The sequence below is a fragment of the Camelina sativa genome, chromosome 1 (assembly GCF_000633955.1).
Source record: "Camelina sativa cultivar DH55 chromosome 1, Cs, whole genome shotgun sequence".
Lineage (NCBI taxonomy): Eukaryota > Viridiplantae > Streptophyta > Magnoliopsida > Brassicales > Brassicaceae > Camelina > Camelina sativa.
In genome coordinates this window covers 20,469,618-20,485,560 of record NC_025685.1, presented here as the reverse complement: position 1 = coordinate 20,485,560, position 15,943 = coordinate 20,469,618, and the positions used below count along the sequence as shown (strand labels likewise).

At 39.2% G+C, this 15,943-nt stretch overlaps 1 protein-coding gene across 1 annotated transcript; it reads left to right on the top strand.

The window, feature by feature from the left end:
• Nucleotides 12,743-14,102, top strand: LOC104710162 (transcription factor VIP1-like). Its single transcript, XM_010426720.1, has 4 exons — nucleotides 12,743-13,191; nucleotides 13,247-13,379; nucleotides 13,482-13,566; nucleotides 13,873-14,102. Exons 1-4 carry the CDS (start codon nucleotides 12,743-12,745, stop codon nucleotides 14,100-14,102), a joined length of 897 nt encoding a protein of 298 aa, XP_010425022.1.

Below are 15,943 nucleotides of genomic sequence, written 5' to 3'. Positions count from 1 at the left end.
ATAGAGAGATAGACTTGCCTCTCTAAAGTGATCCTCCACATGTTCTTCGGTAATATATCTCTCCATGAAGAAACGCTTCAATGGAAACTTGCTCCATGCTTCTTCGAATGAGATGTGGGGCGGAATAGCTTTCATCAAAGTCTTAAACTTGTATCTTGGAGGTTCATCCCATCTAGAGACTGTTTGAAGCTCTCCAAACTCGGCGGTTTGGTGCTCCTCTTCTTCTTCTATGATCGGCTCAGCTTCTGGTTCTCCTTGTTGAGGGTTAGAAAAATTGGATCCATCATCTTCAATGGGCTAATCTTCATAATCGGTTTCATACTCCTCTTCTTCAGCGACTTCTTCTTCTCCTAGACTTTCTAGATCTTGTGGTGGTGAGGCTTCAAGAGTTGTTACAGCAAAACAATCTTTGGTAAGGATCGAAACTATTCTTCTTGAGAGATCTCTTGCAAATCGGGTATAGAACTCTTGGTCTCCATCGAAAGTGGTAACTTATCTCTCAAAAAATCTTTTTGAGGTTCTTCGGTGGCTTGAGCAGCTTCCAAGTCGTGGTCTTGTAGAGGAGGAGTACGGTTCTCTCTTGTTTTTATAAAGCCAAGGTTTCCCTTTCCTAAAAGGAAACATGAATTTTTTCCTTTTTTGTCAAAGATTTCCTTCTTTCTTCCTTCTTCTTCTCCATCAATCGGATTTTCTTCTTTGGTGTGTCCAGCAACACACGAGATTGAGCTCTCCAGATTCTTTTCAAGAGACTTGATTCTCCTTTCAATGGTAACTTGCTTAGCTCCAATGTTAGACTCAACTAGCAGGACAAGTAAACTAGTGAACTCTTCGGTTAGAGTGTCTCCCAAGGTATCAAATCGTTTACCAATTTCTTCCACTATGGTTTCGGTTTTCTTAGCTCTTTCTTCATATTTTTCCATATGGCAGCACAGGTTGAGGGTCTTGTTAAGAATGGCTTCGGAATTGCTATAGCAACGGCGCTCCAAGGTGTTAATCCTCATGTTGCAATTGAAAAATTCAAAAGAAAAATTCAAAGTATCTTAGACGAAAGTTCTTATCAAATTCAGTGGGCAGCTAGTTACTTCCCGTCAACGGCACCAAAAAGCTTTCATGTGTGTAGAATTTCACTCCAAATCTTTTACCTGAAAAGACTACACAACAACTGAAAGTGCACAGTTAATCGGTGTAGTATTTTAGGATCGATCCCACAGAGAGTAATAGCAAACACAAATTGAATTAAAAGAGAAGAAACTATGGCTAAGACTAAATAGGAGATTGGGGTTTTGGTTTTCCTAATAACTATTGCAAATAAATAAAACGGTTTAAAACTATAAGACTAAGGCGTTGGGAGTCATCTCATGGTTTTCATGGTTCTAAGCAATATTAAGTGTAAGATCTAACAACTAAATACTAATTTTTGGTCTAGGTTCTCAACTACGAAACACTAATGAACAAACAAACTATTCTCATAGAATGAAAGTCTAAAGTCTTCACACTCCGTTACTCAACTTTCGCAGGCAACGACGCATGCCAACCAGCTAGTTAAACAAGTTCGATACATTCACCAAACTTCGTAACTCAACTCACGCAGGTTACAGGCAAGGTTTTGGTATAACACTAGTTCGGAGAAGTAGGGTAACGCGGTTAGCACTCCCGTTCTCTAGATCAGTACTTGGTGATCAATCCAAGCATAAGCATTAAGATAAAGATGTCCCAAAAGAACTCTATAATAAAACCGAAAATAAGATCTAACAACCTAATTGAAGCGAACCATGAATTCCCCTTGAATCACCCCATAAAACCCAACAAAGTAAACTACTCGCTCATGATGCAAAGAAACGACATTGATTTTCTTAAGAATAACATCAAAAACGAATCAAATAACAAAAGGGGTTCAAAGGAAACTTCTTTATTTGTCATGAAAGTAACTTGATCCCAAAATTAATGTAAGTATGAAAGAAATAAGGAAGAGTAGAGATTTGGTGTATTCAGCGATGGCTTCTAAGAGGAGGTGAGAGAGGACGCGCTTCGACGGCGGTAGAGGAGTCTCTGGTCGTCTCTAGGTCGGCTGCTCGTGGCGTGGATGAGGAACTTAGAGGCACAAAGGAAGCACACCCCAAAACCCTAGGTCTTAAGAGTATTTATAGGATTTTGTTTAGGGTTAGGGTTTTGTAAGGGTAGAAATGTCTTCTCTTCTTAAGTGCAGGACAAGGGACGGCGTGAGAGGCTTTTGGACCGTGGAGGAGGCTTGGACTGGGCCTTGGTGATGGTCGCTGGTCAGGCCTTGAAATAAAGCCCATCGGCTGGTTGCTTCTCTTCACGTCGGTTTATAACACGTCTCGGTAAATCGGGCATAACTTCCGGATGAATGAATGGATTGACTTGATTACACTTCAAGGAGAAATATGACTCTTCCATATTTCCATAGACACCAAGCATGATATATTTTGAGTTTTTGAAGGTCTTAAAAAGTGGCCCGTACTGTAAAGCTCTGAATCTTTCCTAAAACGTATGTTCCTTATCTTTTGGTCCTTTTTGCTATAAAACCTGTAAAACCTTCTTGAAACCTAAAATAATTGATAATAGACATTAAAGCATCGAAATCATATCAAAATCTTCCTAAATGCATACTAAAACTATAGCTAAAATGGGTAAAATAATGATGTTATCATCTATTTAAAGAGGACTCTCTCTTCCCCAAGATAAAACCGGTAAGTGCTAAAAACTTTTAAACTTCTTCCTTTTTACTTCTTCTATCTCTCAAACTCGAGTGTTCTAAGATTTTCGGGAACTAACCCTATTGATCTTGAGTCTAGCTTTTCTTTCTTTTCAAGGATTCCACAATGGCTCCAAAGGTGAAGACTTACCAAAAGAAGGGGAGCAGATCAACCTCCACCACTGCTAGAACCGGAGGTGAGACCGCTGAAACTCGCGATTCACAAGGAAGGGGAGACGTTCCACATTCTCAACCGTTGGCTGGACGTTTCGCATCCCCAACCTGATGCTTAATCCGATCTGCCACCCGAGAAGGTGCACGAGCAACCGATCGTGTAGAGACCCGTGTTCTCTTTCCCGACCCAGTAGCTGTTGCAATCCGCCGATCTCCTCAACGTAGGGACCTGTCTACGTCCGAGCAAACCGTTACTGACCCGATGGAGGTCGATTCGGATGCAGAAGGAGGAGAACCGGAGGAGATCCAATCCTCTAGGTTGAGAAGCAGAGCTGTAGTGACGAGGGGGAAGAGACCAGCTTCTGAAAGGGCTGAGAAGATGGCTGAGAGAGAAGCGGAAGAAGAAGATCAACACACGAAAGAGGAGAGCCGTAACCGAGAGGAGGAGCAGAGAGAACGCACACGCCAAGCTTTGCAGAGGCTGAAGTAGAAAGAGGTGGAGACTCTGGCCAAGCTCTTCAAGGTCCTCTGCAAGATGAACTTTGTTGGTACCCGCTATCCCCATAGAGAAACGATGAAGCAATTGGGCATCTATGAAGCAATTGGGCATCGCTAGAGATGTCGAGTTCCTGTTCGACATGTGCCACCTGTGCTAGACGATGCGAGCCAACCTCGAGGCTTATGAGGAGGAGACGGTTCACTTCCTCTCCAAGCTGCGGTTACACTTTTTTGAAGATCACCCGACCCTACTACCCGATGGGGGGATCGGGTACATCACCTTCTCCGTGCGCAACAAGGAGTACCGACTTACATTCAAGGAGATGGAGAAGTTGTATGGTTTCAAGGCTTGGAGTGGAGAAAACATGGAGGTGAGTTAGAGGAGATGAAGTCCCTATGGCTGACAATAAGAGACAAGCTTCCCTACAAGTCTACAAGCTCCAAATCTGCTCAAATAAGGACCCCTGTTTTGAGGTACTTTCATAAGTCTCTTGCTTGTACCTTGTTCGCTAGGAAGGAAACTTAGAATGTGAACGATCATGAGCTCCAGCTGCTAGACATTGCCTTGTGTGGAGTCTTAGACAATGCTAGGGGTGGTACACCGCTAGTAGGAGATGTTGCGGATAGTAGCATGGTCTTTGTGCTGCTCGATCAGTTCCTATACCTGAAGTCTTGGGGAATGAAAACTGAGAGAAGAGATGGAGCTGGAGAGATCTCCATAGGAGGTCTGGTCACACCGATTTTTGTGGCCTGCGATGTGCCTTTGAAGGGAGTAGTTCATGAGCCGAGATGGCTAGACATCGACTACCTCACGTTGGCAAGGTTCCTGGCTTATTAAAATCCAAACGACATGCTGCTCTTCAAGTTTGTCCACCCAGCTGCCGGAGCCACATAAATGATCCTGCCCAACGTCGTGTGCACCAAAATCTGGTTAGGGGATAATATAGAATTCACACCACCTTTGGAGGAGCTGTACAACCCGGAAGAGGAATCCGAGGCAGAAGAGAGAGAGCCAGCTGGGCAAGGAAAGGGAGACAACTTGGATGACTACGATTTTGAGGAGTATGTGTGCTCTCAAAAGCAACCTGTTGGGGTGAGAGACGCTCACAAGAGGATCGGGTGGTTGAAGAGAATGAACAAGTTTTTGGCAAGGAAGGTAAAAGACCTCAATGGCTCAGTGAAGGTAATGAGAGCACAGATCAAGGATCTGCAAGATAAGGCAAGCTGTACCTCAGCTCCCACTTCGGCTTATGCACCCACATGGATGGGGAGGAGTGGACCATTAGGAGGAATACGAGGATTAGCACCTCCAGAGCCCCACAGGGCATCCTCCTACGAGCCCCAAGCAGAGGAGGATGTCACCAGACCAGATAGATCGCGGAGAAGCCACTCGGATGCCTACCCGACGCCTAACCCCATGGCGTACACGATGCCCTATCCGATGCCACCATCGGGCACACATCCGGGTGACCCCTCAGGTACTTTCCCTATGCCCTACCAAATGCCTTATCAGATGCCCTACTCAATGCACCCTGCAAGCAACTATACCGATGACCATTCGGGACCTCTTCCACCATACCCATCGTACTACCCGATGCCCTACCCGATGAGCTACGCGACCTCTTACCCGATCAACCCCTCGGATGCTGGTCCGAGCAGGTCTTCCGTGCGCATAACCGAGCTCCCTGATGAGCGAATCCCAGCACCTGCTGAAGCCGTAACAACCTCCTTCTTCACCAACCCATGAGGTACCACATTCATCCACCTTTGTAAATAACATTGCATTTAGTTTTATTTCATTTTGTGTGATTCTTGGATTCTTTTTCAGACTTTTATTTACACAGGGACTATGTAATTTAAGTTTGGGGGAGAGTCCTAGAATGTATATAACATTTTGTTTTATTTTCTTATTTCACATTTTTGCATGCTAGTTTCATTGATTTGAGTCTGCATTTATTTGCATTAAAAAACCCTAAAAATTTGGAAAAAAAAATTAACAAAAAAAAAATTAAAAAAAAAAGAGTGTTCATGTAGTTGCATTTTCATATTAGGATTGAGTCTAGATTGCTTCATATAGGATTGTTGCATATGCATTTTAGGGTACAGTGATTAAAACTACCTTGTTTAAAGCCAAACCTTAGGATTGAAGCTATAACCATTAATCACATTTCATTGTTGCTAGATCAATCTTTGGAAAAAAATGAAAAAATCTTTGTTTAAATCCTTGCATCTTTTGAAAGCTTCCTCCACTTGGTTGAACATTGAACCATCTCTATATTATTGGACTTAACCTGAAATTAAATTGTCTTGCTTATAGAATTTGAATACTTGCTCATGGTAACTCTAAAATCGGGTTAACACACCATTTTTACCAATCTTTTCGTTTAACCCGATTCGTCTTTCCCTACCCTTGTACCCAAACCTTTCTTTCAAACCTTGTATTAAATTGTTGAGTGAGGCCTTTTCATTGTGCTATAGGTTGTGAAACCTTGAGAGTATTGAGAACGATAAAGAACTGGCTCATGATTTAGCTATTAGGATCGGTTTTGAAAGATAGGTGGTTAGCATGAGTATTTGGGGTTGGGTTGAGGAATAAAACAGAAATTAAAGAAGGATATCCCTAAGGTTCGATTCAAGTAGCTCTAAGTCTCTAAAAAAAAAGATTTTGTTATAGGCTCCTAGAAAAAATAAACAATATAGGAATATTATTAGGAGTTTAGCAAAGAGAGANAAAAAAAAAAAAAAAAAAAAAAAAAAAAAGAGAGAGCTAGATATCTAAAGATTAGACCTGATGGATTATATAAAAAAAGAGTTAAAATCAAGGATCTGGGTAGTTTTATTCTAGAGAGTTTGATAAANAAAAAAAAAAAAAAAAAAAAAAGAGTGAATGAGAAAAAGGGTAGATTATCAAGAGCTAAGCTTTGTATGCCCTAATTGTTCTCAATCTTCGATAGTTTTCATAATTGTCTAGCATTCCTTCTTTTGAGAGTAAGCCACCCAAAGAAATTGTTTAAAAACCACCCTACCAAAAGCCTTACCCTTGAAACCAATTGAGCTTGATTCACCTTCCATTTGCAAGAATTCGCCAAACACTTTAATGAATGTAAAAGAGATGCTCTTTGGAATTGCAAGTCTTTACTTTTAGTTGGAAGATGAACTAGATCGATGTATGGTGATAAGCATAGAAAAATATATTGTAAGTATGTTGATTGATCTTAGCACCATTAAACTATCTTTAAGGACTAAAGCTTGAATCCTTTGTTTAGCTCAAAAGGTTATGAGTCCCATTTTTAACCTCTTCCTCCTACTTCCTTGCTAGAGGACTAGCAAGATTTAAGTTTGGGGGTCTGATAATTCTATAATTTACATGTTTTAAGCATCCCTTTTTTTCCATATTTTGCATTGTTTTTACCCTAACCTGAGCATTTTTGGTCATTTACTGTATGAATCCACATTTAGGCCATTTAGGGGGTTGCATTCTTGCATTTGCATATTTTGGATGAAAACAGGTGCTTAAGAGTCGAAAATGGGGAGAAAGAAGGTCAAATCCGAGCATGTACCCGAAGGAGCTATGGAGCAGGAAGAACAGTCAGAACACCAACCCGATCAAAGAGAATCTAAGAACAGAAAGAACAATCCGAGGACCTACCCGAAGAGCAACCCGAGCTTATCCTTGTGCAACCCATCGAGCAGACCCTCAGGCAGGACTGGGAAGCTAGGGTTAATAGGTTTCCATATATAACCCCCCCCCTTTTCTTCCTCTCGCCCTAGCACGCCGCAGACCCTCAAAACAGAGAGAGAGAGAGAGCTTCTGAGAGAGATCTTGAGCGACTCAAAAACTTTCTCTACTTTGTTAGGATTTAATTTCATTTCTTTTTACATTTTCGATTTTATACTCTTCTACTCTACTTCTATATTTAATACAATGCAATTTTTGTTTATCTATGCTTTTATGTTTTCTGCAATGAGATCTGAGTAGTGAAGTAAGGTTTCTAGGGATGGGATAGACGATTTTGTTTTCTTGATCGGTTAGGATGTCTTAGCTTGGTTGTTTATGTTTTATAAATTCTCTTCTAGATTGGTGTTCTTAATGCTATCAACAGACCGAGAGGTTTGTATTAGATCTTGGGTTTTTTACCATCGAGAGGTGTAGATGAAATGCTTGAATCAATCAATCCTAGAGATTCACTCACTTAGCCTAAGAGATTAGATAAATAAGATGTTCATTGACAGTAATGAATTGGTTTGTACTGCCTGCTTGGTCATGTTTCTCCAACGAGAGTTGGGTAGGGGAGTGATTAAGGTTGATTGTTTCTATATTGAGAGTGTTTTAACAAGATTTTAGAGATTCATTATCTAGGGAATATTTGCTTGAGGAATGTAGGACATCCCGATTGGTCGGGAACACTTAGGAGTCGATTACCCCATCCTTAGGAGCTTTCATATTTAGATTGTTTACATTTTGTTCATAACTCTGTCCCCTACCCAAACAGGTACACGATCACATGCTTCGAGTATACCTTCGAGCTTACTCGACCACCCCACCTGATCTTGTACTCGAATGCTAGCATCGAGTGCTTAGGTCATGTGGTTCTTATTTATTTGCTTTCTTTTATTTATTTTAGGATTGTTAGATCAAACCCATTTATTGCTTGGCTTGACTTGCTTGTTTCTGATCGCATCTTATCTGCTAGCATAACAACCATTTGGATTGATAACCCTTTGTACTACAACTACATAGGGAATTGATACCATGGGTGAAAATCTTGTTATCATTCCGACATCCGCCACCTCTCCATCCGGCGGAACCAACATGCCAAGCTCGTGATTCGTTGAAGTCACAAAATGATTTGACTGACCTGTATCAACGCTATCATCCCAACCACTCTGCAGTTCCGCCGTCACTCCCTTGGCCACCGTACTAGCCATGGATACCTTTCCTTGCCAGCCAACAAAAGCTGATTCCACCAGCAGACATTTACCAGAAGCCGACAATTCCCAGTTGTCACGAAGTGGACCTAAACCCAACCCCCTCACAGGCCTCACATTAATTTTTTTCAGCCAAGGCCCATTTACCTTTGGCCCATTCTTCCCACCAGGCTTAGAAGTAGTAGCCCGTTGCTCTTTAAAAACTCCTTTAAACCCTCCTTCAGTCTCCCGTAAACCTCCTCCAATTAATGCCTCTTTTCCTTGCTCAACACTCCTACCTTCACGGGAAATATTTGACATCGTCTCATTTTCCTTATTTTCCTCCCTCATAGCCACAACTTCCTTATATGCAGGGACAATCCCATTTCCATCCAATCTTCCAAATATGTTAGATACGACAAGATTCTGAAAGACTTTATTGACCGGGATCTCACTAAGATTCCTTTCTTGGACACGTCCAGCACCGACGGCTACCGGACTTGCCTTCCCTATCCCCAATGATGATTTCCTACCCGCTCTCCGTACCACTGTAAACCCATCACCAGCAGGCTGGTCCCCACCAACCTCCATAGGTTCACTAACACTGGTGTGGTAACCACTGGAGCGCGGACTCCCTGAGGACAAGCATGTACTGAATGTCCATACACCTTGCAACCTTGAAAGATGTTAACTAAACTCTCATAGGAGACATAATATCTCTCACCATTAATCAGCACTGATCCTTTTAACGGTCTCTTCAAGTTGACCTCCACACAAACTCGAGCAAATCAAGCACTCTCATAATTAAGTGTCATAAGATCCACCTTCACAGGATTCACCAGACCTTTAACAATGCTCCTCAAGATTGACCTATAATAGAGGTTAACTGGGAGATTAGACAATCTAACCCACATTGGTTTTTACTAATCTCATCCCTCAAGAGATCAAAATCAGGCGACCAAGTCTACGTTAATAAGTAACTACTAAACACCTTGAAAATTATACACTACTTCCACAATTATACAACAACCGCCATGTGCCGTCCAAACACCTTGACAATTATACACTGCTTCCACAAACCATTCTTAGCAGTTAACGCCTCTTCCCCGATCGTTATCACAGGCTCCCCATCCTCCCCATTCGGGAACTCCAACTATACCCTCTCTGTTAGAAAATCATCATCCAACACCGCCTTCGGAGTCAAAATACCACCAGACCCACTCCCCGTCACTTTACTCACCCACGACCCCTGCCCATCCGGAGGATCACGCGGTGGACGACCTTTTTCTCCGACATCCATCATCATAGCATCATGATCACGTAGAACCCTAGAATCACCCTCAGCAACCGCTTCCATCACACTAATTAGGAAACTTTAAATATATAAAAGCAAATTCCTTCCAAGAAATATTTTATTACAAACTCGGCAGAACGTGTTTGCAAAGTTGGTGTCAATCAACACCAGGTGGGCGTCGGTCGACACCAAGAAGTTGACAACGCGGAGACTTGGAGAGTGTTGGTCCTAAGGTTTCCGGGTCGAGGAAGGGTGTCAGTAGACACCAAGAGGTGGTGTCGGTCGATACCAAGGAGCGGTATCGATTGAGACTGAGAGGTACTGTCGGTCGACACCAAGAGTCAGTATCGATCGAGACCAAGAGGGTCTCAATCGACACCAACCCTTTCAGCAAGCGGCTGATACTTGTTTCCTGGTTTGTTTGTGTTTGTTTGTTGCTTGTTTGATATCGGATTCTCAGTTGCTTGTGTGTATAGCCTAGTAGATGGGAGGATTGCCTCACTGAGTGTTTATGACAATACTCATGCATCTCAAATTGTGTTTGTGGTGCAGGTAAAGGCAAAGTGTAATTGTGGAATCAAGGTGATGAAGCGGAGAATGTTTATGTTGCTGTTACTGTTAGGTTGCTAGAATGGAATGTATTGATTCTAGAACGGTTGTTTAGGTTGTTGATTCATTTTTCTATGATTTAGTTTATGTTATTGGTATTGTTCGTTAGATGTTATTGAATTCTTCATTGGTTATTTAATTCATTGGTTTAATGTTTGGATATTTCGCTGTTTGGTTTGAATGTCTTTTGGTGGTTAGTGAGTATGAGATCACTAGTTTATTATTATATTTAAAAAATGGGTCGGTCATTTCAGCTGCATTTCAAATTTAGCCATTAACATGATTGCGACATGTGCAAATTTTCTCGACAAGATTTTCACACGTTGATATGCTCAAATTTAAACCCTAGAGCCACTCTCTCAAATTAAGAGGTCACTGCAATACTTAGGGGTCGAATTCCACAAAAACTCAAGACTACACAATAAAATATAGAGTTTTATAATTACGCTAAACAGAATAATTTGAATTAAAATAAACAATGCAAAATATTAAATAAAAGCTGTGTAAATTCAGATGATCAAAAAGCTAGGCCTAGGCAATTTTTCAAGAAATTATGGAATATTAAATCAATAATTAAATAGGATTCAAGCAATTTAGATCAGATCTAGAACTCTAAACACTTTTGTAAAATAAATCAATTCTCACTGCAAATATTATCTAAATTTAAAACCAGAAAATCCAAATCTCTTTGTAAAATTTTAGGTTAAAAATCAGCTTTAAAAACAGGTTTAGATTGTTCACAAAATCACTAAATCAAATCTCTTTGCAAGAAGTAATTTTGCTCATCAAAAAGTTTGATCAGGAAAATCAATTATATTCTCATATCAATTTATTTTCCTAGGTTATTAATTCTAGACGGCCAATCAAGGATTAATATGAAGAACAAGCAAACTACTCAGACATATTTAATGAAGAACAAAACAATTTTTTGTATATTAAGCAATTGAGATTAAAAGAGTAAAGAGGGAGTTTATGAATTCTTCTCTCAAATTAGTTCAGATCTCTCTCTCCCAAAAGCTCTCAAAATCGGGTTGCAGAAAATAAAACCTGCTAGAATAAAACTTAAGGGTTTTCTAAAACCCAAAAACTATATATATATATATATATATGTCCTAAAACGCGTCCAGAGACTAATGATGCAAATATGGAAAACTTCAGGCAACTTTGTAAAACTTCCAAATTTGAAGACTTGTCTCGACTTGCATGGGTGTCGACCGATGCTCATGTAGTGTCGATCGACACTCTTCATATGTGATTTTCTCGCTAGGCGCTAGGCCCACCCCGACCGCCCGACTAGCGCCTAGCGATTTCTAAAACAGGGGGTGTGAGTCTCGTGGATCTTGCATGAACAGTTAACCAATGTAAAAACACATTTTTAGTGGTAGAGTAGTAGATAACCTTATAAATGGATGTAAATAACATAAGAAAATGATGCTTAGCTAGTTGTTTTTTTTAAAGTTATGTAATCATATTTTCGTATTAATATATTTATCCCATATATTGCAATCTCAAAATTGTAATTTTATAAATTGGAGAATTAATATTATTTTCAATATATTTATTCGATACGTTGCAATCTAATAAGTGGTAATTTTACTATATACAATACTAAATTTAAGTAAAAATATATATCAACATTCTTAAAGCAATCAGTTTTTTTTTAATTAATTATTTTCCAAGTTTTTTTCCACGTACATATAAAACACATTACAATGCAATAAAAATTAAAATAAATATATGCTAGATAAATTCAAATTTCAATACTTAAATGTAAATCTCATTATATCAAATTGTAATGTGTTTTTATATCACTTGCAAATAAAATATATTATGATGCGATTTAATTTAATTTATATTATTTATAATTTTGTATGACTGATATGCAATTTTTGGAGATGAAGCATAAAATTGCAATAACTGGCAAGTTAAAGAATTTTTTTTTTGCAAAAACTCCCTCTAAATAACTCTCTCCATAGTGATGTAATTACTAATAATAAAGTATCTTTTTGAAATTACACAGTATTTAAAGTTAAAAATATGGCTAACGATCTATAACTCTTTCCAAAGTCAGAAAATAAATTGTCAACCCTTTTAATAATATCATATTGAATTAGAAAAAGGTGAATAACTTGCCAAAATAACCTAATAGAAAAATAAGTAAATTTTCAAAATAGCTATTCACTAGTAAAAAAAAAAGTAAACAATGTACCAACACTAGTCATTAGCAAAAGTAAACAACTTGCTAAAATAAATAAAATTAATTAAGATTGAGTCAACCTTAAAATTTAATGATCCTAACTTAATAAATTTTCATTATATTACCTAAAAACACAAAGTTCATTTAAGTGTTTTGACTTAAAAAATTATAAGTTAATTTACTGACAAAATCAATTCCTGAAACATGAGACTCCTCTTAACCAGTATAAATGGAGGATTTTGTCCTCTAACTATCAAAGAAAAAGAAAAAAAAAACCATTTTGTTCAACTTTCTTAGTTCATTGTTGAAGCTAATTAAGGTAAGAAGTACTCTTTAATCCTCAGCGATGAATGGACGCGACAGTATCGCTCTTTCCGAACCACAGTCGAGAACTCAGCAGTCGGCTGTCGACTCCTCCTTGCCTCCTTTGAGCCCTTCTCCGTCGTCATTACATCATCAGCCACTTAGATCGATGAACCTTTCTCCACCGTTGTTACGTGGTTCTTCGTCATCGGCTCATGTGGAGGATAACAAAAAACCTTCATCGCCTCCTTCGGGTGTGAAGAGAAGAGCAGGCAAAAACATTGAACCTTTAAGCAGACACCACAGGAGTGTTTCAGTGGATAGTTGTTTCAGTAACTTCTTGGAGCTACCTCTCTCTCCGGGTGTTGTTTCCTCTACTAGTTCGGCTGATGGAGACTACCATAATACTTTGGACCTCAAGTTTGGGAAAGACGAGTATACTGCTGATGAATTGGAAAAGATTTCGAAATCTGATCCTAAGAAAGTCAGACGGTAAGTTTTGAGATAGCTTTTTGTTTCATTTTTATCCATGTGTATGGTCTTTCAGAATCTTGGCAAACAGAGAATCAGCTGCACGTTCAAAGAAGAGGAAGTCACAGTACCTTCTTGACTTGGAACACCAAGTAAATTTTCTTGAGAAGGATATCACTTTGATGCAAGAAAAAGAGATGCTTTTGGAGGTGAGACATCATATTTGCAACTATGAAATTGTCATATCTAAACTCCGTATAAAAACTATTCATGTAATGAACTTAGTGAATTTATATTGTTGTTGCATGCAGAATGCTAAAAACATGCTGATTAATGAGAAGAAGGAGTTCATGATTCGACTTGAATCGTTGGAGCAACAAGCAAAACTTCATGACGGTACACATCATCAAATTAATTTCCAGTAATACTTAAGCAAGTTTTTTGTTTTGAAATCTATAGTAAGGTTAAATTTTTCGAACATCAACGCTTGTAACTGGGTAATCTTTGTTTATGACCTCAGTCGTGTAGTAATTTTAAATCATATTTGATATTTTCATGCATAAAAGCACATTTAAGATTTTCATGCTTTAGGCAGGATTTTATTAGATCCTTAACTCTGAGACACATTTATTATTCTCTCCGCTATACCATAGACATAATATTTGTTGTTATGTGTGAACAAAATAATTCGGTTGCATGCAGAAATCAAAAGTCCAAAGGCGACGACAACGTTGAACGAACAATTGAGTGTGGAAGCACAACAGCTGACGGAAGTATTAGCATCGAACGAACAACTGAGTGTAGAAGTCCAGCGGCTAAAGATGGCAATAGGTGATGTGATGCATAACGATGGCTATCAAATTGACCTAAACATGTTGCAGCAACTCACCATCAATGAGTCCGATCAGCCACAGACAAGCAAGCAGCCCTGACTTTTATGGACAAAACAAAGGGAGTTCGGTGACATTGGCAATCCTATGGGTTCTAGGATCGGAGTTATATTTAGTTATTTTTTTCACATATATTGTGGATCATGTTGAGAGTCAAAAAAATCTGTCTCAATAGTCTTGCTCATAATGATAGATAGATTTAATGATTGTAACCGTGAGGTCTCAAACAGTATGACCTTTTTGATTTTATTTTTTGTTATATCTAGTTATGTTTTTCCAGTGAAGCTATGTGTGTTTTTTTAGGTCGATAATTAAGCATATGTAACTTTATTAATTTCTCTATGATAATTCATTAGAGACTTTTATAACTTCTATTAATTTAATTGAAGTAATTTCTATTTTTATACTCAAAATCAAGTTGTAAGTTATATACATCTCAGTGATGTATAAAATCATATCCAAGATCTTAGTATCAAGACTGCAGCCTCGCTTGAAGGTTTGGTTTCTCCTAATCAGTCAGCATTTGTGGAGGACAGACTTATATCGGATAACATCCTGATAGCACACGAAGTGGTTCACGGATTAAGAACTCATAACTCCATATCAAAAAACTACATGGCGATCAAAACGGATATGTCAAAAGCTTTTGACAGAGTTGAATGGAGTTATCTGAAGCAACTTCTTATGGCTTTAGGATTCAATGTGATCTGGGTCGAACTGGTGATGAAATGTCTAACAACTATTACCTATTCCGTGCTCATCAACGGTCAAGCTGAACATCAGGGACGCTTAAACGGAATGCGGTTCTCAGAGGATGGTCCTTCAATACACCATCTTCTTTTTGCGGATGACACCTTATTTGTTTGTAAAGCGAATGAGGACCAATGTGGAGTGGTTAAAGACATCTTAAGGATTTATGGTGAAGCTACAGGTCAAGTCATCAATCTTGAAAAGTCCTCAATCACCTTTGGAAACGAGGATGAGGTAAAGGTTATAGTTAAAGCAGCTCTAGGAATCACAAATGAAGGTGGAGCTGGTACATACCTTGGTCTACCTGAATGCTTCAGTGGATCGAAGAAAGATATGTTGGCCTTCCTTCATGAAAAGTTAAAGAACAGGCTATCAGGTTGGTTCGCCAAATCCTTATCGCTAGGAGGTAAAGAGATTCTTCTGAAAATTGTGGCTATGGCCATGCCGGTGTTCGCGATGTCCTGTTTCAAGCTCCCAAAAGCAACCTGCAGTCTCTCTCTAGTGCAATGTCTTCTTTCTGGTGGAGCTCGGTAGAAAACCAAAGGAAAATTCACTAGATAGCTTGGGATAGATTATGCTTGTCCAAAGATCAGGGTGGGTTGGGATTTAAAGACATTGAGCTCTTTAATCAAGCTTTGCTAGCTAAACAAGCTTGGAGACTGATTCAGTTCCCGGATTCACTCTTTGCTCGGTTCATAAAAAGCAGGTATTATCCGGAAAATAGCTTTCTAATGGCTGGATTAGGTAGTAGACCATCGTATGCATGGAGGAGCATTCTATATGGTCGAATACTTCTGGATAAGGGTCTTAAACAAAGAGTGGGAGATGGATCTTCCCTACATGTTTGGACCACTCCTTGGTTAGAGGATGGCAGAATGCGAGCTCCTTTAATGAAAAATATCCTGGTTGATTTGGAGTTAAAATTTTGTGACTTGATAAACCCAACAACAAAGGATTGAGATTTGTTATGTTTAGAGGAACACTGAAGCTTGATCATGTTCTGAAGAAGATGAACTTCAAAAGATGCATAAAGGAGCCTATTGTGTACCTCAAGAATGACAAGAAAGAAAGTCTGGTAGTGGCAATCTATGTTGATGACTTGTTTGTGACAGTAACTTCACAAAGAGTCATTG

Excerpts from the sequence above, each read along its gene's own strand:
- LOC104710162 (XM_010426720.1), top strand. The coding sequence starts at position 12,743 with ATGAATGGACGCGACAGTATCGCTCTTTCCGAACCACAGTCGAGAACT. Across the intron at positions 13,380-13,481 it reads AAAAAGAGATGCTTTTGGAG|AATGCTAAAAACATGCTGAT; the intron begins GTGAGACATCAT and ends TGTTGCATGCAG. Across the intron at positions 13,567-13,872 it reads ACAAGCAAAACTTCATGACG|AAATCAAAAGTCCAAAGGCG; the intron begins GTACACATCATC and ends GGTTGCATGCAG.